Raw genomic sequence first — 27824 nt, forward strand, 5'->3', positions numbered from 1 at the left:
GGTGGGTTACACAGAAGAATGAGTCTGCTTGGAAGCTGGTGTGTGCAGGCTTCTTGATTACTGCTGCATCACAAATCATCCTGAGCTGCCGCATCACAATATTTAGCGCGTAAATATAGATTCTATTAAAATTAATAAATAATTTTGACCATAAACTGCAGGTTTATTATGAAATTATTATTAACTGGGGGAGCTGAGCTTTTTAGCTTACATTGACGCTACGCCACTGTTTAGATGGTATGACCATCTACCTGAATACAGCCCGCAGCTCGTCTCATCGTGAGCCGAAAATGTTTGGCCTCAATGTTCACCAGACTCCTATCCATTACTTAACGTCGTTGGCGTATTTGATTTCTGTTGATAAGAAAGATACTCTCCGTGAGCGGATTTGCAAGTTGAGAGGCAGTAAGAACTATGCCAGAAATTTAAGGGCATGTTTGGATCTCGATTAGACAAGCTGCGGCCTGTATTCAGAGAGAAGGTGAACTTTCGAACAGTTCATCTTAGGAAATATAAGCGGAATACATCAAAATTATTCCATCAAACAAACTATGCCTACTGGAGTATACTATGATTATATTTACAAGACCTACTCAGAAACCAAGCATTTCCGGACCCATGTTGATATAACCATTTTTTGTTCTATACATATGAGTAGGGACCGGATTTTTATGTAATTACATATTACATATATTCCTTTCAACCTAACCGTATATAAATAACAAATCTTTGCGAATCTTGTAATTACCATTAATATATTAAAATTTGCTACTACATATTTTTACATATTTACCCCACATTATATATTATGGCTCGGTATTACATAAATCTACATATTTAGGGGTTTTATTCATTTTTACTTCTCTAAAAGGAAAAAAAAAAAAAAAAAAACTTCTGCTGGGGAAGTTTACAATTTTAAATACACAGATTTAAAAAGCCTTTTTACCTACCCAAGAAAGGATATATTTCGGGTCGAAACATAACATTCTTAGTTCCAGGAAGTAATAGAGGCACTCACCCCATACCACCCACTGTAAATATGAGTGAACAAAAGGTAACCTTCCTCATACAACTACCTTGTATTGTAAAAATCACTCAGAAAGTAGCGTTGCCTTCATGCGGTGGAGTGGGACGAGGATGACATGATTTGTCTCGAACTGTAATTGTTCTGCACACATCTTAACAAGCCGTTCCCATGCAATTTGCAACCTTACCCACCCTCTTCCTAATACTTCCAGGGAAAACCCGTGTCAAGTGTGGCATGAGCCGCAATAAAGTAGTCGACTTTTGAAAAGAAGCTGAAGTAAAGGAACAAACTGGAAAGATGTTGAAAGATTAAAATAAATAGCTTTTCAGGTTATTGCCTTTCCTCTTTATTTTAAATTTAGTAGAGCTATACGGAAATGGGATTTTCCGAGCAAATATTAAGTATGGTTATCGGCTGGAATAATCCTACCCTTCTGAATGAGACAGGAATGTCACTTTTCAAACAACAGTTTGTAAATGCCTATAGTTTGAGATTTTAGTAGGTACTTTCTTTCTTACAGGGAGCAGCTAAAATGCATATGTCCCACATCTCCTCTTATTTTCTCCTAATATAGTATACAGTGAAACAGTACTTGCAGGACTGTTGTGTCATTCATTTCACTCAGTTCTCTAGTTTTAGTACTTACCGTATAAAGTGCAAGTGAGTTTATCTACTGCTTTTAACTAACTAAAATGGCCCCTGTTTCTTCAACCCTAACGATAAAAATAAAATCATGGATTGCGATGGACGAAGCTTTCACTACAAATGGAAAAATAGTAATGTGTCAAGTGTGCGGTAAAAAAAAGTCGGATGCTCTATGAAATCACAACTGGAGAGTCTTACCTATCCTATACCTGCCAGATATTGTTATTACATATTTTCATGATTTTACATATTTTGGTACATATTCAGCTTATTTTTCTTATATAAATATGTACATATTTCACACCTTGATATTACATAAAAATGCGGTCCCTACATATGAGGGACCCATAACTAAAGTTTTGCCTACATATTTCGTTACACCCTGTATATTGTATCCAGATCAACTATTAATAATCTCATGGATGCATCGTTTACTTTCGACGTTGTTATTATTTTTTTATCGTACAGCACTCGGTAATCGCAAAAATAAGTGTGGTACATTTGTACATACCTTATGAACTCCTGGATAGGAGGAGAACTCAGCTGTTTGTCCATTAGCTGTGACACATAGGGAACTGCTTCTTGCAAATATATGTATGGAGAAATCGTATTCATCTTCATGAAATCTAATGAGGCTTTAAAATTGGCGTATGAGAAAGAGATATCCACGTCTGTATAGTTAGGAACTGGAGTCTGAAAAATTAATACGCTCTACATCAGTATACTGTGCTGTGAATGTATTTAGTTTTTTTTACTGTTTTAAAGTAAATTGTAGCCAGTCGATAAATAAATATCTAAAACAGCTCTTTGATATATTCAATTAACGCAGTGATATACTGGGTGTTCAGTTCAAAATGTGTCATGGCTCGCTGTATGCCGTCATGTGGCTAGCTGATGAGCCTAGAGAATTCAATCTTCCTACACTTCCGCAGCTCAGGTGTATAACCTAAGAGGCAGAGAAGTTGCCTAGCAAGTACGGCATTCATTCTGAAGAGTACGTACCGATACGTACGGTAACGCCGGTAGCGGCAGGAATGTGAACTGTTTGGAAATACGTACTGTCGGGATATGGGGAAAGGGTTAAGACGATTATTTACGTATTTGTTGACATTAACTTCGACGGTCAACATGGACACGGAGCATTTGATTTGTGTTGTGGAATGTTACCGTACGTAACCGATGATAACAAATACCCCGCGTACGACTTGCCGGCGCAAAACACAGTTCGAAAGAGGTTATGGTAGCACACACCGTACAGACCGCCATCTGTTGCTACGACGTTCAAGTTATACCGTACACGTTCTCAAGTTCAGATTGAAGAACGCCTTAAATAATAGGCAACTTCTCTAACGTATAAGCTGAAACTCGCTTCAAATCGGTGACCCAACAACAGTGACGTCATGACACACTTTGAAATGAACACCCAGTAGTTGAAACACAACAACGGATATGAATCATCAGAGTAGTAATTTCAGTGAGTCTGAAATTTAATTTGAAATGTTACTCAAAATTCAGAGACGTCTCGGTAGCTCCCTTGGCAGAGCTCTGGCTTATAAAGACCGCGGACCCGAGTTCAAATCTCGCTGTTGGCGGAGGTACATTTGCGGTGAACAAAGCCAGGCTGGGAGAGTTTTTCTCACAGTTCTCCCGTTTTTTTCTCGTCATAGCTTTAACAAACTCCACAATTATTCCATTATTACTAGTGATTAGAAATACTGTATAATGTAAATGCAGATTTGTACCAGAGCTGGATATCTCAATGGAACTTAGTAATTACATGTTATGTTTACTTAAGATGATAGACGCATAATTGTTCGTGTGTAAATATGTATCTTTTAAACGTTTGTGCATATTTCGACATTAAGAGCACATTTCATGCGAGCGGTATTTTAAATTTTTTTAGCTAAAACTTTTTTTTATAGTTTCCTGGACTTTGGTAAAACATATGGTAATTATTTTACCAAAAATATTCACTTATAGTCCATTGTATAGCGCGGATGCTGGCACAAATTTTACCAATAATAAATGAAAATTACCAAATCAAATTTCCATAAATTAATAAAACTTTGTACTGCGAATAAGTAATAAAAATTAAACACCGTTAAGATAAATACAACTATAAATCACGCAAAACCTTACATGTAAAATAACTTAAAAGGAAAGAAATAAGCGCGTTTTTTTTCGACTAAATTTATTGGTAACTTCTTGATTTGAATTTGGGGAATACGTACAAATTACTAAAATTGAGCTGAAAGTAATAATTTTAATTTTATCTACTGGGTGTTCATTTCAAAGTGTGTCATGACGTCACTGTTGTTGGGTCACCGATTTGAAGCGAGTTTCAGTTTATATGTTAGAGAAGTTGCCTATTATTTAAGGCGTTCTTCAATCTGAACTTGAGAATGTGTACGGTATAACTTGAACGTCGTAGCAACAGATGGCGGTCTGTACGGTCTGTGTGCTACCATAACCTCTTTCGAACTGTGTTTTGCGCCGGCAAGTCGTACGCAGGGTATTTGTTATCATCGGTTGCGTATGGTAACATTCCACAACACAAATCAAATGCTCCGTGTCCATGTTGACCGTCGAAGTTAATGTCAACAAATACGTAAGCAATCGTCTTAACCCTCTCCCCATATCTCGACAGTACGTATTTCCAAACAGTTCACATTCCTGCCACTACCGGCGTTACGTACGTATCGGCACGTACTCTTTAGAATGAATGCCGTACTTGCTAGCCAACTTCTCTGCCTCTTAGATTATACACCTGAGCTGCGGAAGTGTAGGAAGATTGAATTCTCTAGGCTCATCAGCTAGCCACATGACGGCATGCAGCGAGCCAAGACACATTTTGAACTGAACATCCAGTAGTATAGTTGGTTAATTAATCGTTTTACTCTGTAGGTGTGTTCTTTAACAAAAATTTGGATGACTTTTTTTTTTAAACAAATAGGCCTACATTTATTTACATTTTGTTACAGTTATTACAAGAAGTGTGAAATGTTTTCATTAATTTTTAGAGTTTCAAAATATTTCGTGTTTTCATTGCTTTTAATTAAATTTTACTGTTTCAATTAATTCATTTATTCATTCGTAGTGTTCTGCCCAAGGGCAGATCTTTCACTACAAACCCAGCATTCTCCAGACTATCCTGTTTTCTGCCTTCCTCTTAGTCTCCTCATATACGTATCTTAATGTCGTCTATCTTTTTCTGCCCCGAACTCTTCTCCCGTTCACCATTCCTTCCAGTGCATCCTTTAGAAGACAGTTTCTTCTCAACCAGTGACACAACCAATTCCTCTTCCTCTTCCTGATCACAGTTTCAGTATCATTCTTTCTTCGCCCACTCTTTTCAACACAGCTTCATTTCTTATTCTGTCTGTCCATTTTACACGTTCCATGCTTCTACATATCCACATTTCAAATGCTTCTAGTCGCTTTTCTTTACTTCGTCGTAATATCTTTGTTTCTGCCCCATACAATTCTACACTCCACACAAAGCACTTCACTGGTCTCTTCCTTAGTTCTTTTTTCAGAGGTCCGCAGAAGATGCTTCTTTTTCTAGTAAAAACTTCGTTTGTCATTGCTACTCTTCTTTTGAGTTCTTGGCAGCAGCTCATGTTACTTCTTATAGAACACCCCAAGTACTTGAAGCTATTTGCTCTACTGCTTCATTTAGAATTCGCAAGCTTACTTTCTTTACTTTTCTTCCTATGACCATGGTCTTCGTCTTGTTTGCATTTATCTTCAGCCCTACTGCACACAGCTGTCATTTTACACCAGTAGCATATCCCTTGGTATCGTCTCCTCTTCTGCTAACAACGCCATATCAGCATATCTTATGCACTTTGTTTTTCTTCCTCCTACTACTACCACTCCTCCCATGTTCTAAAAACAGTTCTTCACTAATTTCTCCAAGTAGATGTTGAATAGGGTAGGTGATAAAGGGCATCCTTGACATACTGCTCTCCCCCTTTCGCTGCCTTCTGACATTTCTTCTTTTATCCTGACTTTGACTCGTTGTTTCATATGAAAGTTACTGATTATAGGAGTATTTTTCAATGTATCTGTAACGAAGCCTATTACTGTATGTCTAATGGCCTAATAAATTGAATTGAAAACTATTTTAAGGTGTGTATTTTGGGTAGAGATTCCAATGTACGAGTACAGTATAGTCGACAGGGTCGTCGAGGTTGGTGTGTTTCTTTTGATGTTCCTTGTAGCCTATAGATGGCGTAGTGATACATTAATGAATTGGTCTACCACTTTTCCTTGTGCAAATTTAAAAACAGTGTTTTGCTCTCAATTTTGGTGATGTGTACGTATTCCGCAAGTCACATGGAGTTCAGAACAAATTTTGTAGAGGAAAATCGTGGGCAGCTTATGTAAAGAATTATTGGTTTCAATTAAATTAGCAGTAGCGAATATGAGAATAACTACTGAAAAAATTAAAGTGACTGTTTTTTTATTTACGCCCAATAATTTGAATATTTCCAACTATACAGCGTGAGCCGTAAGTAATATCGTTAATTTCAGGTGGTTATTCTTTGAGATATTTAAAACAAAAAGGTTTACTTCAATTTTGTTTGTTTTTTATTCGTTTTCGAGATAAAAAATATTTTATATTAAATATTCCATAGCATGTTTTGGGAAAGCCATTGATTTTATTTCAAATATTCTCAGTCAGTTTAAAGTAAGAGATTGAAAGAATTTTAGTTTCGTCTTTTAAATGCGCAAAAATTTGATCCAAACAAATGTAACTTTTCGTTCTGCAAAATAATTGAAAAATGTTACATTTGTTGGGTTCAAATTTTTCCGCATTTAAAGGACAAAACTAAAATTCTATCAATCATTTATTATCATAATACACTGCTGTCTTAAATTGACTGAGTATATTGGGAATTAAACCAATGGCTTTCCAAAAACATGCTATGAAATGTTTCATATAAAACAATTTCTTTTCCTGGAAAAGAAGCGATAACGAGCAAAATTGTATTAAACATTTTTGTTTGAAATATCTCAAAGAATAACCCCCTGAAATTAATGACTGACTTACGGTTCATTCTGTAGAGCTTGTATTCTTTTTTTGTAGGATTCAATTTATATACTATAGTAAGTTTGCTATAGTCCCGACGCTGTTATTTCCGGCGTGACTCCGCCTCTTTGCTTACGTCTTAGAAAGTGAAAGCTCTATAAAGTCTAGGTAGGTAGTATCGTTCGCCATTTTTGTTCTTACGTTGCCGAGCTACCATACGAGGAATCTATTTGCCACACCGTTAAATATTATCATGTCGTAGCTCCTATAATAATAAATCAAACGCAATGTAATTCAGCAAATAATTGAGCGGCAAATAACGTCTTCGTGTGCTTTCTGCGAACGCCAACGAAAGAGCTAAAATGGCGGGCGATTATATTAAGTACTATCGAGCCTTATGAAATGAATCAGCGAATCACAAGACGCACACGTTTAAATGTAGCCGACCTGCAACGCGATTGGCTGCCGGAAATTAGAGCGACGGGAGTATAGTTCTTCAACTTTTAGTGTATATGTTGTTTGTTGTTGTTTAGTCAACTGTCCGAAGACAGGTCTGAGCCTCACATGTGTTACCAACAAGGTTCTACGTATAAGGCAATTAGCCAAGAGATAAAGGAGTAGAGTGACCAGTTCCTTTGCCCCTCCATTGCATACACCGCCGATTAGCTACATATTATACTAGTCAGACTTCATATGCATATTTTCGCACTTTTAAGTGCATATTTAGCGTATATAAATCTCAGCACTAATCACTGAAGACCAGTGTTTGGTCACATTTTAAAACAACTTAGGCAAACGTAAACTATATGCTTAAGGTTGTGGAAAGGAGATAACGGTACGTTTAGGTACTTTCGTATCGTTTATCATATTGCAGATACAATCGGTTGATAGCTTACAACAAATTGTACACAACGGCAAACAGTGTTTTCAGTAAATGTCTGATGTGGGCACACAAATTTGGATTAAGATTAAATCCAAAGAAATCGCAAGCCATCGTAATGGGACATAATCGTCTACGAAGCACTCTTGATAGTAGTACTATACCACATATAATATTGAATGGGGTTACTGTTAAATACAGTGAAACAGTTAAAAATCTTGGCATTTTTATGGATTGCGACCTAAATTGGAACACTCAAGTAACACATATTTGCAAAAAAAAATATTTTATCAACTTCACTCCTTGTTTCATATGAAAGAATTTCTACCACTTAGTCTAAAAAAGAATCTTATTCAGACGCTTGTAATGCCCCATTTTGATTATTGCGATTCCTTGCTAACTAATGTAAGTTCACTCTTAGCTGAGAGACTACAACGTGTTCATAATGTGTGCATACGATTTATCTGCAATACTCGTAAATTTGACCATATAACACCTTCCCTCCAGTTACTTTCATGGGTGCGTCTGAAGGAACGAAGAACAATACATTCACTGTCTCTTCTGTTTAGAATCATGCATACTTCTATTCCGAATTATCTGTTATCGCGCTTTCAATTTCTTACAACTCTTCGAAACCGAGATCAAGCACTTCTCTCTATCCTTCATCATAGAACGTCTTTATACTCATCTTCCCATACTGTAGAAATACCTCGCCTCTGGAATTCGTTACCTAATGACGTCAGGGACTGTCGGACTTTATCACAATTCAAAGTTAAATTGGAAAATTTTGTCTTAGTTAATGCTTTTTAGGTATTGCTAGAAGTATTGATTTGTGTTTTTTTTTCTTTTTCTTTTTTAATCTAGATTAAAATTGCAAGTTTCTTGTTTATGTTAGCTAATTAGTTAGGATACAATTAATTATGATACTTAATCACTCATTTAAAGTTTGTGTGACTGCAACCTGTGTATATTTTTGTGTGGCTTTACATTGTTTATAGTGTTTATTTCTCTGTCTCTTTATTTCTTGTGTAACTCTATTTTGTATATAGTGTATTTTTTTCTGTTTATTTCTGTTATTGTATTTGTATTCCTGGTGTTGTGGAAGAGAAGGCCTGATGGCCTTAACTACACCAGAATGAATAAATAAATAAATAAATAAATAAATAAATAAATAAATAAATAAATAAATAAATAAATAAATAAATAAATAAATAAATAAATAAATAAATAAATAAATAAATAAATAAATAAATAAATAAATAAATAAATAAATAAATACCAAAGAGCGTAATTAGACGCACACATATTACATAATTAAACAAAAGTATTATTACAAGAAATACTAAGATCTAAGAAAGTTACATAACAAATATAGGCTAGACATTAAAATTAAATTTAAAACAAACAGAACACATTATACAAATGTAAATTATGTATATAAAACGAAATTATATAAGTTATTGTAATCAGCGATAAACTGAAAAGCATTGCAATCAACAATAATTAAGTGGGTACTTTCTTATTATTTCGAACGGAAAACTCTCTTTCTATTTGTGTTTTTTTACTTGGTTATTTAACGACGCTATATCAACTACGAGATTATTTAGCGTCGATGGAATTGGTGATAGCGAGATGATATTTGGCGAGATGAGGCCGAGAATTCGCCATAGATTACCTGACATTTGCCTTATAGTTGGGGAAATCCTCGGAAAAACCCAAACAGATAATCAGCCCCAGCGGGAATCGAACCGGAGTTGGACAAACCGGCCATAAATACAATAGTTTTTATTACTTCATGCCTATAACAAATCAATTTAAAATTTGACCTAATTTTTAATCATTTCTTTTTCGAAGCAAAATTACTAATTAAATAGCCAAGCTAAAAATCTGAAAAAAATATAGCCTTGTTCCCTGATGTATTATCTGTAAACTACTGCATTTAAAAATGTGGGATCTACATACATACATTTGCGACAATTTATTTTCCGAAGGCATTCTCGGGCTCACAATCCCCAGATAATGAACCGTTTGCGGCCGTAGGCCTACACGTACACGTGTGCTAGAAGGCTGCGCACAGAAAGTTTTACGGAATGCAAAGAAAATGTACAACCTGAAAATTACGTAGCTATTGCAGACTTTTCTCAAAATTATTATTTTGTAATACAAGATTCAGTACAAGGTATGCATTGGAACAACTGCCAAGCCACAATACATCCTTTTGTAGTATATTTGTAAGAAGGTACAGAAATTCGCCACAAAAGTATAATAATAATAATAATAATAATAATAATAATAATAATAATAATATAACCTGTCTGAAGAATCATTGCAGACGGCAGGTAGAGTAAGCTTGGACATAAATATGCGATCGATACTGCATTACGTCACCCTGTTCTGACGTACTATGCACAGCGCTGCAGTAAAGAAATGCCTCAGTTCAGTTCGTTCAGTCTGTTAGTCGGTATCGGAAGTGTGTGTGTACACAAGAGCGAATGGAAACTCCGCCGAGACACTCGTCACGCGAAGTCTTACACTCGCAAAGCAGAAATATTATATACAATGTGCTAAAATTTTGTAAAGAAGAGAAAAAGAAAGGTCTGATCATTCTATTAACGAACGCTGTGAAAAGAACAGCAACGGCGATGGGGTAGAGTGAAAGAACAAAACATATTATAGCTAAGGAGGTGAGGAAGCAAAGCGCATTGGAGGACAATTTTCAACTCCTGATGAAAGCCGACTACATCCAAAGAAAATTGTACTTGATGATTTTGAAAAAATGTGTCATCCGCAGAACATTTTTGGAGGTTGGAGTTTTATGGGAAGAGAAAAGAAATTCCAACCCTACGCAAGCTTCTGAATGCTGTTAAGAAAAAGATACAGTTTAATGACGGAAAAGATACATTCTGGAGGCTGTCAGTTTTGAAACAAATGACCGCACAATCAATAAACGAAATCAGCAAAGAAGTCTGGATAAAATGCTGCCAATCTGTTAAACATATCGAAGACGAATATTGGCGTCGTGACGCGTTAATGGAAGAGGAAATAAAAAGGGTAGTAATAAATATAGGCATTGTGTGTAGTGACGAAGAGGTGATGAAGATGAAATGGATTATGATAGACCAGGTGGCAGCACAGTTCAACTGATAGTGCAAATAAAATTGAGACCTCTGCCTCGGGCATACAGCTACTTCTGGAATAAAGTACGTGTATATATACCGTACATGACAGAAAAAGTAAATTCAACTGTGGTATTGGTAATTGTATTTGATTACGTTCATAACAGCTGTTGATGTTTTTATTGTCAGACTGTACCAACATTTCTCCAGCTGACTCGCCACGCATCGAGACTGAGCGGATCGCATTCGCGACACACGAGCGCCCTCATCTGAAAACTGCAATGTTTCGTCAGACGGGTTATAATAATAGTAGTAGTAATACTTTATTGCCAGAATAAAGATACGTATTGCTTTTTATATAAAACACTCTAGCACCCCCAGAAACAATGTTACATATTGTTGCACAGGGAACATTCCATATAATGTTAAGACATTTTATTAAATAATGGAGTAATAATTAAATGAAAAAAATAAGAAGGAAAAACCAGATATCACAATAATTGAACTTTAAATTTTCTCTCTAACAAGGATTTTTTAAATTGATTTCTTAAAATAAGAATGAGTAGCAAATTGTATGTTTGGGAATTTCGTTGTCATCTTGCTATAATCCTTGGAGCGAAGTTGATACTGTGATTATATGCTACAGTTGTGTTACATTTAGGTTGTTTCATGTTGTCTGAGCTTTTGGTTTTATATTTATGTGAATATAAATTAAATATATTTCGGTTTTTATGTACGAAATTCAATAACACATTGTTATTAATTTGATGGAAGTCAAATGCTTTAAATTCTGAATACAACAGTTCTAAGAGCAATGCAGTAGTAAACTTTTCAACATCTCAACAGATGGCAGGAGTATACAGATTTTACTTCGCTTGTAACTTACATAGCATCCACACTACAGCAGATTACATCCCGATGTCTTAGATGTTGTTTTATATGAATTATTTAAATTACGATCATACGCCAGTTATTTTAATCCTCAGTCCAAATGAAGCATTCATACAAACATATAAGAAACTGCACGTTACTGACTGGCAAAATTATGAAACAATTTTAACAAGTGTGTTATCTGAGCTTTCGGTTTTATATTTGTGTGAATATAAAATAAATATATTTCGGTTTTTACGTACGAAATTCAATAACACATTGTTATAAATTTGATGGCAGTCAAATGCTTGAAATTCTGAATACAGCAGTTCTAAGAGCAATGCAGTAGTAAGCTTTTCAACATCTCAATAGATGGCAGGAGTATACAGATTTTTACCTCGCCTGTAACTTACACAACATCCATACTACAGCAGATTAAATCCCGATGTCTTAGATGTTGTTTTATATGAATTATTTAAATTACGATCATACGCCAGTTATTTTAATCCTCAGTCCAAATGAAGCATTCACACAAACATTTAAGAAACTGCACATACTGAGTGGCAAAATTATGAAACAATTTTAATAAGTATGTTATCTGAGCTTTTGGCTTTATATTTGTGTGAATATAAATTAAATATATTTCGGTTTTTACGTACGAAATTCAATAAAACATTGTTATAAATTTGATGGAAGTCAAATGCTTGAAATTCTGAATACAACAGCTCTAAGAGCAATGCAGTAGTAAGCTTTTCAACATCTCAACAGATGGCAGGAGTATACAGATTTTACTTCGCTTGTAACTTACATAGCATCCATACTACGGCAGATTACATCCCGATGTCTTAGATGTTGTTTTATATGAATTATTTAAATTACGATCATACGCCAGTTATTTTAATCCTCAGTCCAAATGAAGCATTCACACAAACATTTAAGAAACTGCACATACTGAGTGGCAAAATTATGAAACAATTTTAATAAGTATGTTATCTGAGCTTTTGGCTTTATATTTGTGTGAATATAAATTAAATATATTTCGGTTTTTACGTACGAAATTCAATAAAACATTGTTATAAATTTGATGGAAGTCAAATGCTTGAAATTCTGAATACAACAGCTCTAAGAGCAATGCAGTAGTAAGCTTTTCAACATCTCAACAGATGGCAGGAGTATACAGATTTTACTTCGCTTGTAACTTACATAGCATCCATACTACGGCAGATTACATCCCGATGTCTTAGATGTTGTTTTATATGAATTATTTAAATTACGATCATACGCCAGTTATTTTAATCCTCAGTCCAAATGAAGCATTCACACAAACATTTAAGAAACTGCACATTACTGACTGGCAAAATTATGAAACAATTTTAACAAGTGTGTTATCTGAGCTTTTGGTTTTATATTTGTGTGAATATAAATTAAATATATTTCGGTTTTTACGTACGAAATTCAATAACACATTGTTATAAATTTGATGGCAGTCAAATGCTTGAAATTCTGAATACAGCAGTTCTAAGAGCAATGCAGTAGTAAGCTTTTCAACATCTCAACAGATGGCAGGAGTATACAGATTTTTACCTCGCTTGTAACTTACACAACATCCATACTACAGCAGATTACATCCCGATGTCTTAGATGTTGTTTTATATGAATTATTTAAATTACGATCATACGCCAGTTATTTTCATCCTCAGTCCAAATGATGCATTCACACAAACATTTAAGAAACTGCACATACTGAGTGGCAAAATTATGAAACAATTTTAATAAGTATGTTATCTGAGCTTTTGGCTTTATATTTGTGTGAATATAAATTAAATATATTTCGGTTTTTACGTACGAAATTCAATAACACATTGTTATTAATTTGATGGAAGTCAAATGCTTGAAATTCTGAATACAACAGCTCTAAGAGCAATGCAGTAGTAACCTTTTCAACATCTCAACAGATGGCAGGAGTATACAGATTTTACTTCGCTTGTAACTTACATAGCATCCATACTACGGCAGATTACATCCCGATGTCTTAGATGTTGTTTTATATGAATTATTTAAATTACGATCATACGCCAGTTATTTTAATCCTCAGTCCAAATGAAGCATTCATACAAACATTTAAGAAACTGCACATACTGAGTGGCAAAATTATGAAACAATTTTAACAAGTATGTTATCTGAGCTTTTGGTTTTATATTTGTGTGATTATAAATTAAATATATTTCGGTTTTTACGTACGAAATTTAATAACACATTGTTATAAATTTGATGGAAGTCAAGTGCTTGAAATTCCGAATACAACAGCTCTAAGAGCAATGCAGTAGTAAGCTTTTCAACATCTCAACAGATGGCAGGAGTATACAGATTTTTCCCTCGCTTGTAACTTACATAACATCCATACTACAGCAGATTACATCCCGATGTCTTAGATGTTGTTTTATATGAATTATTTAAATTACGATCATACGCCAGTTATTTTAATCCTCAGTCCAAATGAAGCATTCATACAAACATTTAAGAAACTGCACATACTGAGTGGCAAAATTATGAAACAATTTTAACAAGTATGTTATCTGAGCTTTTGGTTTTATATTTGTGTGAATATAAATTAAATATATTTCGGTTTTTACGTACGAAATTTAATAACACATTGTTATAAATTTGATGGAAGTCAAGTGCTTGAAATTCTGAATACAACAGTTCTAAGAGCAATGCAGTAGTAAACTTTTCAACATCTCAACAGATGGCAGGAGTATACAGATTTTACTTCGCTTGTAACTTACATAGCATCCACACTACAGCAGATTACATCCCGATGTCTTAGATGTTGTTTTATATGAATTATTTAAATTACGATCATACGCCAGTTATTTTAATCCTCAGTCCAAATGAAGCATTCATACAAACATATAAGAAACTGCACGTTACTGACTGGCAAAATTATGAAACAATTTTAACAAGTGTGTTATCTGAGCTTTCGGTTTTATATTTGTGTGAATATAAAATAAATATATTTCGGTTTTTACGTACGAAATTCAATAACACATTGTTATAAATTTGATGGCAGTCAAATGCTTGAAATTCTGAATACAGCAGTTCTAAGAGCAATGCAGTAGTAAGCTTTTCAACATCTCAATAGATGGCAGGAGTATACAGATTTTTATCTCGCCTGTAACTTACACAACATCCATACTACAGCAGATTACATCCCGATGTCTTAGATGTTGTTTTATATGAATTATTTAAATTACGATCATACGCCAGTTATTTTAATCCTCAGTCCAAATGAAGCATTCACACAAACATTTAAGAAACTGCACATTACTGACTGGCAAAATTATGAAACAATTTTAACAAGTGTGTTATATGAGCTTTTGGTTTTATATTGTGTGAATATAAATTAAATATATTTCGGTTTTTACGTACGAAATTCAATAACACATTGTTATAAATTTGGTGGCAGTCAAATGCTTGAAATTCTGAATACAACAGTTCTAAGAGCAATGCAGTAGTAAGCTTTTCAACATCTCAACAGATGGCAGGAGTATACAGATTTTTACCTCGCTTGTAACTTATATAACATCCATACTACGGCAGATTACATCCCGATGTCTTAGATGTTGTTTTATATGAATTATTTAAATTACGATCATACGCCAGTTATTTTAATCCTCAGTCCAAATGAAGCATTCACACAAACATTTAAGAAACTGCACATTACTGACTGGCAAAATTATGAAACAGTTTTAACAAGTATTTCCGGAAACCCAATGCTAAAAACAAACAATTATATAGACATTGCATCTACTATCTTTCAGTGGTAATTTGCTTTCAGAACAGCTACCCACTACCTTTATCCTGTACACATAAAGTACAAAAATCAAGAACTAGAACAAATCTTACAACGTAAAAGAACTCTGAGTCACAGATGGCAGAAATATAAATATAAAGAAGACAGAAAAATGTAAATCGTATTCAGAAATAAATAAAAATTTATCAATTAGCATTAGACAAGATTGGTTTGCAAAAAAAGTACAATTTAATCAATCAGATCCTTTTAAATTATGGAACCTTATTCGCGTTCCACTGGGAAAAGATGTCATCCGTCAAATCATACTCTAAAGCAGGGGTCGAGAGCTCATAATGAAGGGAAAACGCCGTCCAAACTCACTCCACTTTCTGTTCCTTCACAACACTAACAAGGGAACTATCCCAGGTCATGTAGCTTGAATGTAATGAAAATGCATATTTAAGGTAGTTTTCGTTCTTTAAGAAACGTGGTGATAGTCACTCGTTTCACTTTTTCCTCGTTTACGAACTATATTGACTTGAAAATCGTTGGTACTTGTACCGCTTCTTGCGCGCACTCGGATTCCATAGCTCCGCGACACCGTATCACAGCTCTCACATTAATGCTCTACTGGATGTTCAGTTCAAAATGTGTCATGGCTCGCTGTATGCCGTCATGTAGCTAGCTGATGAGCCTAGAGAATTCAATCTTCCTACACTTCCGCAGAGGTGTATAACCTATGAGGCAGAGAAGTTGCCTAGCAAGTACGGCGTTCATTCTGAAGAGTACGTACCGATACGTACGGTAACGCCGGTAGTGGCAGGAATGTGAACTGTTTGGAAATACGTACTGTCGGGATATGGGGAGAGGGTTAAGACGATTACTTACGTATTTGTTGACATTAACTTCGACGGTCAACATGGGCACGGAGCATTTGATTTGTGTTGTGGAATGTTACCATACGCAAATGATGATAACAAATACCCTGCGTACGACTTGCCGGCGCAAAACACAGTTCGAAAGAGGTTATGGTAGCACACAGACCGTACAGACCGCCATCTGTCGCTACGACATTCAAGTTATACCGTACACGTTCTCAAGTTCAGATTGAAGAACGCCTTAAATAATAGGCAACTTCTCTAACATATAAGCTGAAACTCGCTTCAAATCGGTGACCCAACAACAGTGACGTCATGACACACTTTGAATTGAACACCCAGTAGTCAATTTGTTTTCTCTTAGCTTACATTAATGCAGTAGTAGTGCAATCCATGACATCTTTCACTCATTCGTAAACCGTTCAAATCCATAGGTATGCAGCTGGAAGACTAGGAACATGACTGTACATGCTATGCTTTCAAGAACTCAAAGGGGAATTTGGGCCTAAAGTAAAACAACGTGTAGACAATTATAAGATATTTAATGTCGTGGTCGATGCACGGAATTTCCATTACTTTAATATTTGATTAATATTTCCTTTCTCACTTCCTCTCCCAGTGTTCTACGTATTGTTCCACAGAAATAATTCAATTTATTTAATTTTTCCTCGATTTCACATTTTTTTGCCATATGTTATTGAACAACCTAAGTATGTAAAAGTGTTGATTTGTTCTATTATTTTCTTCTCTATAACCAATTTCACTCTTATTGGTTGAGATCCAATAAATGCCATCTCTTTTGTTTTATTGGTCGATATTTTCATATTAAAACTTGATGCAATTCGATCTAATTTGAAGACTGCCTGTTATTATTTACAACTTATGCTAAGTTTTTCTTTTAAGACTAAGCATAAAATCAGATCCAATAAATGCCATCGCTTTTGTTATATTGGTCGATATTTTCATATTAAAGCTTGATGCAATTCGATCTAATTTGATGACTGTCTGTTATTATTATTTACAAATTATGCTTAGTTTTTCTTTTAAGTGTAAGCATAAAATCAGACAAGTATAGATTTCTAAAATGGTTTTCAGAAAAATTTGAAACAGCAGAAACCAGAAAGGAACGAGATGGTAGATGTGCTGGTAGCTCCTCTTTTTAAAGTTATCCAAGATTGTGATCATTTACTTTAACTTTGAAGCTGATACTTTCAGCCTTCTGAAGATATCAGCTTATGCCTCTTTCAAGATATCCTAAAAGTTAAATTGCTCACTTTGTATTGATTACTTGGTGGAGAAAGAAACCAACAATCAAGTTATTTATTTTGGCATTTTGATTTGAGAAGGGCTTACATCGTTAACAAAGTTAGCATCACTACACAAGATTTTGAAAATAACTTCAGCAACTTCTTTTAGTTTCTGCGTTTTAAAAACTTCTTTTCATTAACACGTATGAAATCAATGTAGGCCTATTTACAATGCACTGGGCAATTGTTGCAATGCGAATTACAAAATCTACAATTTTCATCCAAAATTTATGAGTTTTAAACTCAATAAACACATCTACAATATCATCTATAGGGCTAATAGTTTTGAAATTATATTTTGAAAACTATATTTTAGATTGACGTCACTAAAAGGGCTGCATGCGACAGTGTTTTCAAAATTGTGAGTTCATATTTGAGGGGCTCGGTCATAAAAAATGGTAATAGAGATTTTAGTCAAATATGAGATCTGTAGCGTTCGTACTACCTTACGTTTTGAGTCTAATAGTAATAATAATAATAATAATAATAATAATAATAATAATAATAATAATAGTAATAATAATAGTAATAGTAGTAATAATAATAATAATAGTAGTAATAATAATAATAATAGTAATAATAATAGTAATAATAATAATAATACTTTATTGCGAGAACAAATATATATATTGCTTTTCCATATAAAAAAACTCTAGCACCCCAGAAGGAGTAAGTTACATATTGGTGCACAGGGAACATTCCACAAAATGTTACGACATTTTATTAAATAATAGAATGAAAGTTAAAAGCAAAATGAAAAAAAATAAGAAAACAAAACCAGATATCAGATATTGAACTTTAAATTATCCCTCTAACCAGGAATTTTTAAATTGATTTCTTAAAATAAGAATAAATAGCAATTTGTATGTTTGGGAATTTAGCTGCTATCTTGGTATAAATCCTTGGACCCAAGTTGATACTATGAGTATATGCTACAGTTGTGGTACATTTAGCTTTTGCCAATGTTATCTCAACTTTTGGTTTTACATTATGTGAATATAAGTAAAATATATTTCGGTTTTTACGTATGAAATTCAATAACACATTGTTATAAATTTGATGAAACATGTACATGACTGTACATGCTATGCTTTCAAGAACTCAAAGGGGAATTTGGACCTAAAGTAAAACAACGTGTGGACAATTATTAGACATTTAATGTCATGGTCGTTGCAAGCAGTTCCGGTAAACTGACAAAAATTCACGTGAGAAGATGGTTAAGTGATGTATTTCTCCCGGTTGTTAAGAAAGACACTCTACTACTAGTGGATTCCTGGAGTGGTCAGATAGATGACATATTTACTTTTGAATGGGTAAACAATACTTTACACGGTAAAACAATTAAAGCAAAAATTATCCCTCCAAAATTACAAGATTTTGCAAGCCATGGATGTGTATTTTTTTTTAACAATATAAAATTGTAATTCGAAGGATAGAAGAGTATTTCAGACATAAAATTTTCTGTACTTTCGTCTAGTGCCAAGGAGTACCACTTCATAGCTTGTATATGATTTCTTTGCTCTCCGAAATTTTCTTTCCAGCTCGCATTGAAAACCTATATTAAGTAGATGGTTGCATCCTTGGGGGGTCGTTACTAGAGATGAACAACGATCGAGGAAGCAAGACTGTCAGTGCCCGCAAAACCGAAAACTCGCACGACAGTGTGGTATACGTCGCGTCGTTGACGTAAATACTGCTTGTGAGTGTTTCGAGACGTCGAGATTGATCACTCCCGAAGTCCCGAACGTCAAGTAGGCTTTAATCGGCATAGTTATTTATACTTGACTGAAGTTTTATCTACTTTGGCAACTGTTGTATATGTATAAACAATCAAGTCGCTTATTTGAAACATCATCTCTACCTTTCAGTGTATAATTATCCGTTCCTCAGTCTTAATTTAATTACTAGGGGCCGTATTCATAGACATTCTTAGCGCGGGCTTTCGGTGGATGATCAGCGAATTAACGTTTTTCGTATTCATAAACCAGTGTCAGCGATATGATATGATATGAATCCTATTTAGCACGCTCGTGGCCCGGGCTAGCGAAATGTCTATGAATAGCACCCTAGGCCTTTATTAAAAGGCTAGGAATTTTCTTTTCATATGTAAATATGATCTCTTATTCGCCCATTGTAGTAAATTTAACTTTGTGTTACGAATTACAATTTTGTGCTAGAAAGCTGCACTGCTTCTCAACATACAGGTACCTACCTTTATATAAAAATTCTGTTTTGTGTGAATGTAGGAAGTTCATGGAATATAAACTTCGCAACATGGCATGTATGTCTATAGAATATATAATTACTGTGTCCAGAAACCTTGAGTACATCTGTTATCAGGCAGTACATTTCACTTGACGATTTGTGTCAGAGGAAGAATAATTGCTTGTATGCTTCTGAAGTCTGACTAGTATAATATGTAGCTAGTTGGCGATGTATGCAATGGAGAGGGAAAGGAACTGGTCACCCTACCCCATTATCTCCTGACCTAGTTGCTTCATAAGTGATGCCTTCTTGGTATCACTTGTGAGGTTCAGACCTGTCTTCGGACAGTTGACAAAAGAAGAAGAAGAAGAAGAGACCTTGAGAGGGTCAGTAGTGATGACTGTTACTTGGTGTCCTCTTGCAGCAAGTGCTTTCATGATAGTCTGGAAAGGCAACTGATGACTTATTGATGGCACTGGAAAGATTCCCAATATCCTCGCTCCTGTGCTGCAGCATACAGCATACAGTAGGAATAACAACACAGTGAGATAGTCCATAACCTGTAAACAGTAGAGAAAAGTTTAAAACTGACTGTAATTTTGCTTATGATTGGAACTGATAATCAGAGGTAAGAAGTTCGTACCAAAACTATTAAGTTGTGTGAGCTTGGACTACATATCTACCGAATGAACTGTAGTGACTCAGCTCTCAACGTCAACAAAGCAGCAAAACAAACATGTATAGTCGGGTGGTAACCAAACTTATTTTTGTGTCAATGATCCATGGGTTTAGAATCAGAAATAAAATGAACAATTAACATTGTGTAAAAAAAAAAAAATAATTGACGATTACATTCTTTCTCATTTCCAGTATAAAATAATTTACCCATACATGTAGGAATAACAATCAAGATACGTAATAATATGTATCTAGCCTTGTTACAATTAATAATAATTTACATTTAATTTATCAAAATATACTTTTCTATGTTCAGAAAAATATTTTACCCTGAAAATATTCGTTCTACGTCACAAGGCGTAACTGGAATAAATCTGAAATAATTATGATACAGTATTCCTTATTGTATCACCAAGTGAACAACAGTTTTGTGAATATAATAATGCATTTCACATTAAACCCATAATACATTTCAAGAACACTTTTCACTTTTTGCATTAATATCTACTGTACTCCAACCACGAGAAAGTCTCTGCGGAATGAGACGGAGCGGGGTAATGCTGTGACTGAATGTTGAAGTCATAATGTCATGAGGTCACACACGTGGGTACTCGCATCTCTATTGGCTAGCTCTCACAGCACAAACCATAACATTCATACACACATATTTATACTACCCTAGTTACAAAATTAGATCATTGTTAATCTCCTGGTCTTTTAATCCCTCCATACAGGAAATAACATATGCAGGAGAGCGCATGGTTTTTAAACTGACGTTATAACGATAATATTATCTATTTACTTCGCTCCAATAGATGACGCAATAGTAAGCACATTCCTTTCCCGGTTGATCTCCTGGTTGGAGAACAGTATTGGAACTTCGGCGGATTGGTATACGTATTTGAACTCGCGGCGTCAGACATTTCTATATTTCTGGATTGCACCAAAGACTACTGCAAGCAATTGTTTGAAAGGATATTGAAACATACCAACATCATGCATAGATCAAGGGGGAAAAATCTATTTTGAGTCAAATTTTGAAGTAGAATGTTTCTGTTGATTGTTTTATCCCCCATGCAAAAAAATATATATATATTTCCTATAAATATTTCTTAGCACAGTGTCCCTGAAATAATATTCATTCTTTACATTGTGTATACACAGTACATAATTTCCACGTAATATATATCTCCATTTGCTGATAGGCTTGTATGATTACCAGTAAATCTTGAATTTTTCATTCCACTTCGTGTGATTGGAATATTTAAATTCTGCCATGTTAAAAACCGCTCACTAAACTGCATAAATCCTCTGCGAACGTTAGCTCGTAATGAAACTGCTTCCTAACTATGTATATTGCTGTAATGTAGTTAGAAAAGTCATCCATCCACAGTTGCGGATATACTGTGAGTTGTTTATGTGAACCGAGTGTAGTATACACAGCAGACAACTAGTGAGATGGTCTATATGCGTGGCTGTACACAACTTGAAATCTGTGTTTTGGTACGAACTTCCTATATCTACTGATAATAGCTTGTTGTAATCCTCTAGAAGATGATGGTTTACTGGCATCAATTAAATAATCAAAATGACTTTTCTTTTGGGAAATGAAGTAATGCGAGGGAACATACGTGTATAAAAGGTCTCAAGTCAAAATATGTCAGGAACGTCATACGTCCATTACGATTCAACTCCGTCTTTCTGGAAATTTTCCTATCATCAGTGGTAATGATTGCAGCGATATTTTACTACTTAATTAACGTATTATTTCCAAAATATTAATTTTACCAGCAATCGAAAAGTATTGGGAATAAATTTGAATAAGGAACAAAAAAAAAAGTTTCCTTCCCAGGCAGGATTCGAACCACGAAAGTCTTAGTTACCAGTCTATCGTGCTTTGGAGTGAACAAGGCTCTGAAATCAGCTACGAGGGTCGGTCCGGTTTTTTTTTTGCCACTACTGTAGCCTACTTAAAAAGGGACAGAGAATTTAAGAAAATCCCAATGATTGTGTAAAACGTCTGTACTCAAAGTAAAGTACGTAAAAATAATACAATATTTACTTTCTTCAACATTGTAGTGTATTTTATTTAATATTAATACATACATACATACATACATACATACATACATACATACATACATACATACATACATACATACGTACGTACATACATACATAAGTTACATACGTATTTTTTTGGCCGGTCAGTTTTTTTTAATTTAATAACCTCGGAAAACCCCAATCAGGTAATCAACCCAAGCGGGGATCGAACCCACGCCCGAGCGCAACTCTGGATCTGCAGACAATTGCTTCGCCGTCTGAGCTACGCCGGTGGCTTTTTCAGTATTACGACTACTGAAAACATCTATTTCCTAACTAAATTTCTAAATAAATTTTTACAGCATTTTATTTTTTTCGTGTACTGAAGAAGTATAAAGTTACGATGTAAATAGTGAGTGGTAATAACTAGGTTATATTTGATTTATTTTAAAAATTAACCATTGTTTAGGAACAGTAGTACATTATCATTCTGGCTTAATACGAAGCGTGTCTAAAAAGTAAGTTTCCCTGGGGCCGATTAGAGAAAGAAAATACAATTTCACGAAAACATTTATAGGAACGGATACAGCAACTGTTGAGCTATTTTTCAACATATTCCTCAACGAAATTGAGACATCTGTCATACCGTGGGATCAACTTTTGTATTCCTATGTCGTAGAAGTCAGCCGCCTGGGATCGGAACCAGTGTGTGACAGCCGTCTGCACCTCTCCGTCACTGAAAATGCTAACCGGACAGGATTTTCTTGAGGTGTAAGAAACATAGTAATCGCTGGGAGCGAGGTCCGGGCTGTAGGGTGAATGTTGAAACACCTTCTATCGTAACTCCTGCAGAAGATCTGTTGCCCGCCGAAATAAAATAGCTCAACAGTTCCTGTATCTATTCCAATAAATCTTTCCATAAAATTGTATCTCCTTTCTCTAAGCGGCCCCAGGGAAACTTGCTTTTTGGACGCTCATCATATTTCTTCTGTTCCATCACCACTACTATTCACTATTTGCGTAAATGACATCCCCTCGACTCTACTGCACTGTAAGAACCACCTTTACGCAGACGACTTACAAATCTATATCCATACAACCCCTGACTCACTCAATGACGCAATACACACTCTTAACGAGGACCTTGAATCTATATCTGCATGGGCCAGAAAGTTTGGTTTGATTCTCAATGCAAGAAAATCACAAGCAATCCTAGTGACACATCAACGTCTATTATGCAACATTACTCCTGCTCTTCCAGTCAAGTTAAACGACACAATAATCCCTTTTGCTTTCTGTGTTAAAAACCTTGGAGTTTACTTTGACACGCATTTAAACTGGAATTATCAAGTAACCCATATTATCAAAAAAGTGCTTTCCATACTACATTCCTTAAAGAGCATTCGAAAATTCCTCCCGCTATCACTCAAGAAAATACTAGTGGAAACACTAGTAATGCCCTTCTTAGATTATTGTGATTCTCTACTGACCGATCTCAATGTCAACCAGCCGCAAAGATTACAACGTGTTCATAAACGATTGGGCAATAGCCAACAAAATGAAAATAAATTCTCTAAAGAGCAAAGCCATCAGCTTTACAAGGAAAAGAAATAAAATAGCCGCATCGTATACGTTAGGGGGTGAAACCATTCCGGAAGTTAACAAATGTAAATACCTCGGAATAACATTTAGCAGCGATCTCGGCTGGGGGGAACACGTTACGAACACAGCGGGAAAAGCATGGAGAGCGTTACACTTTGTGATGAGGATACTAAGAAAAGGCTCTGATAAATCCAAAGAGATTGCATATAACTCACTAGTACGTCCAATAATGGAATATGGTGCTGCATGTTAGGATCCTTACAGATTAGAACATATTAAAACACTGGAAAAGAATCAAAAACGGGCTCTCAAGTGTTGTCGGAAAAATTCACCATTAAAATGGGACACACTCAAGGACAGGAGAACGCGAATTCGATTATGCGCACTGTTCAAAACATACAGAGGTGAGCCTGCCTGGAGAGAAATAAAAAATATTTTGCAACCGCCAAATTACTCTTCAAGGAACGACCACTCATATAAATTGAGGGAAAGAAGACAGAGGACGGACACTGGAAAGTTTTCTTTTCTCAATCGTACTATCAGGGACTGGAATGCTTTACCTGCAGACTTACTATAGGCTTTACCAACAACCAAAAAGTGTTTAAAAATAGGCTTAAGGGCTTTACTAATAGACGGTAATTGTACACAGTGTGTAAAGGATGTAAATGATATTTTGTTATTGAAGTGTTGTATCAGTGAAGAATTATGCTGTGTCAGTGAAGTGTGTTGTGTCAGTGAAGTGTGTTGAGTAAGTGAAACGTGTTCCTGTCAGGGAAGCTTTATAGTTTATAGTGGCAGTGCAAAGTATTTGAACAGTGAAATGTTTTTGAAGTGTTAGTGAAATCAGAATAGAATCAGTGAAATGTGTCGTAGTTCCAGTGCAGTGAGTGAGTTGACAGCGAAATGAGTGTAATGTGGAAAGGTACTTGTGCAGATATGAACATATCATACTCGTGGGTTTTAGTTCGAACTTAGATTTAAGATACAAATTAGATTTATTTTAAATGTTATTTTAAGTGATCGTGCTTCATTTAATTTAGAATTAATTATTTGTATAAATTATTGGTATTATTATTAACTGTACTTTTAATTAATAAGATTATTATTGTCATTATTGAGTGTAATTAGTTACCACTGCCACCGGGTATATACCCATTGCAGTGTGAATGAACACATACATACATAATTCTTGTGTTCGCTTCGTCTGCGATGTCCGTCGCGCTGACCACATTACCCTCATCCTTCCAAACTCTAAACTGGCTACGGCTTAACGAACGTAGAAATTTTCATTCTCTTGTTCTCCTTTTCCAAGTCCTTCACACCTCTACACCTACCTACCTTGCTTCCCGTTTCAGTTACCTGTCATCATATCATAATCTCTTCACACGCACGCAAAATAGCCTCATACTAGCCATACCAACACATAAGACATCATCGTATTCATCATCATACACAATCTCGCTTTCGCGCTTGTGGAATACCCTACCCAGTGACATCAGAGACTGTCGGAATTTAGTAGCGTTCAAAAGCAAACTTATTAAGCATTTTCTTACTGTGTAGAGTAGGTTTAATTTTTATTTAGTTAATAAAAAAATTTTTCTCTCTTCTTAATATTTATAATGAACTGTCTAGCTTTTATTAGTCTGTTAATCTTTTAGTACTTTGATTTTTATTGTATTTGTAAATTCAATATTAATTGTAATCATAATTGTAATTGTATTCTTAATATTGTAGTTGTTATCCCCTGGTAGAGGGGAAGAGAAGGCCTGAGGACCTTATCTCTACCAGTTTAAATAAATAAATAAATAAATAAATAAATAAATAAATAAATAAATAAATAAATAAATAAATAAATATTTTATGTATGACCACCTATATTGGTTTAGTGCGCATAAACGGTCCGTGCGAAGGAAATTATGACTAATCGAGGCGGCGCACGTAGAGAAGTTGTTTCGTTGTTGTATTGAACAGCTAATATTACTTAATATGGTGTTCTTGTTAAGTTTACGTGCGAAGTGACTTAAAGTACGTACTTACCAATACCTTCGGATGAAGAATTCAGTTATGGAGGATGTTCACGATCGAAACAAATCGACGTCAATCTGAATATTCCTTGCACTGAGACTATGAGAGGTCTGTACACTACGGCTGCTTGATTGTATAATTCATTATGTTCCGTTATTTTACCCAAGCACCCAAGGAAGCAAGTACGCAGAATGGAAATTTGTTAAAAAACCTGTTTTTACATTATCTAATCGGCCTTCCGCAATAAAACTTGACATGTCTAATAAACAGGATTATCATATCTTTAAACACCAACCGTCCCCTTCCAAACCTCACATAACATCTAACACATACAAATTTACACAATGAGGCAAAGTGTTTCAATTTCAAGCATTTAAAATGAATTCAAATGTTTAATAAGCTGCATGTTTTTATATCTAATTCCTAAATTATTGCAATCTGATTATGGACACAGAAATAAATAAAAACTACAAGGCTGAACTTCACTGTTCAATAAAATATCAGTCAGTCATGTTCCAATAGAAGATAACTTCATTTAAACACCCGTGAGTATAAAATGTCAGGAATTTTTAACAATTACGAATGGAATTGTATGCAAATGTAGCTAGTACTTTCACTGTTAAATGCATTTAAGACTCTACAAAATTTGTTTGTGCGAGATCGTGCGTATTTGCTTGGTTTCCGCACAAAACCAATCCGCGGAAAGTCTAAAATTCCACATTCAGTATTCCCAACCTAACACACATAGCAATTTCCCTCTTCTTACCGCTTAAGTGACATATTGATTTTACTGCTTTAGGCTTTTAACATATTATTTTTAGAGACGTTCAATATAGTAATGATTATAAATTGGAAACTTACCACTGCAATTTCACCTAAATTGCACTGTTAATTATTGCTTTTAAATATTTGCAAAAGTTAAGAAAACTCTACAACTCCACTAAAGTTACTGCATTCATGATCCAAGTAACATTAAGGAAGCCGTGAAAAAATCAACAAGATTCCAGACTCATCATAGACTGGGGGAAAAAAAGACAGACGTATATCACGGCCTGCTGGAGTATAGTAAACACAGAAAACATTTTAAAGCAACAATGTTGAAGATAGATATTTTTGTTTTGCAAATTTGCCGTCATTGAACAGAAACCAAGATGGAGATTTCATTGCAACTAATTAGAAATTCCTCTTTCAGGTATGTAATAAACGATCTTTGCACAAAATAATGTACGATACACGAGCGGTATGTTTTCTTTCAATTCTCGAAAATTAAAAAAGCTCAACTACGTTTCCCTTTTTCAAACTTTTCCTCGAACATGAAAACTTCAACATACCGCTCTCGTAACGCATATCACTATTTAACTCTTGAAACCATAGTTACTAAAGCCTTCTATAGTCAACACTTATTGTAAGGAAACCCTTAAGCAGTTGCTTATAATAATTTCCAATTCATAAATCCCACTGAAGTGAACACTTATTCAAATAAGGTAGCTTGACAGCTTACTCAAGTGTTTCCTCATATACCTTGTAATCAGTTGATTCAGTATACAATGGATTATGATTCTGATGAATTTATTGAGTTCTATAATCAAAATGAAAATGTGTTTTGGCAAAACAAAAGATATATCAGAGATATGGAAAATCCTTTAGAGATTTACAATGATCAACAGTTTAAGAGGAGATACAGTTTCGACAAGAACACTGTTGTGGATATTCTGGTGTC

General features: G+C 34.8%; 1 protein-coding gene across 2 annotated transcripts in view; it reads right to left on the minus strand.

Annotated features, from left to right (window-relative positions):
• The window catches only part of LOC138703045 (UDP-glycosyltransferase UGT5-like), a 53186-nt gene extending 26921 nt beyond the window's left edge, over positions 1 to 26265 (minus strand). The window contains exons 1-3 of one of the 2 annotated variants that reach the window (XM_069830580.1): positions 26117 to 26265; positions 20134 to 20316; positions 2184 to 2365 (exon numbers count right to left, since the gene is read on the minus strand). In XM_069830580.1, coding sequence (XP_069686681.1) covers positions 2184 to 2365; positions 20134 to 20313 — 362 coding nt within the window. In that variant the 5' untranslated portion in view covers positions 20314 to 20316; positions 26117 to 26265. The remainder of the gene's footprint in view (positions 1 to 2183; positions 2366 to 20133; positions 20317 to 26116) is intronic. The other variant, XM_069830581.1, reaches the window with a different exon arrangement.
• Positions 26266 to 27824: the final 1559 nt, after the last annotated feature.

This window comes from Periplaneta americana, chromosome 7, assembly GCF_040183065.1.
Source record: "Periplaneta americana isolate PAMFEO1 chromosome 7, P.americana_PAMFEO1_priV1, whole genome shotgun sequence".
Classification (NCBI taxonomy): domain Eukaryota; kingdom Metazoa; phylum Arthropoda; class Insecta; order Blattodea; family Blattidae; genus Periplaneta; species Periplaneta americana.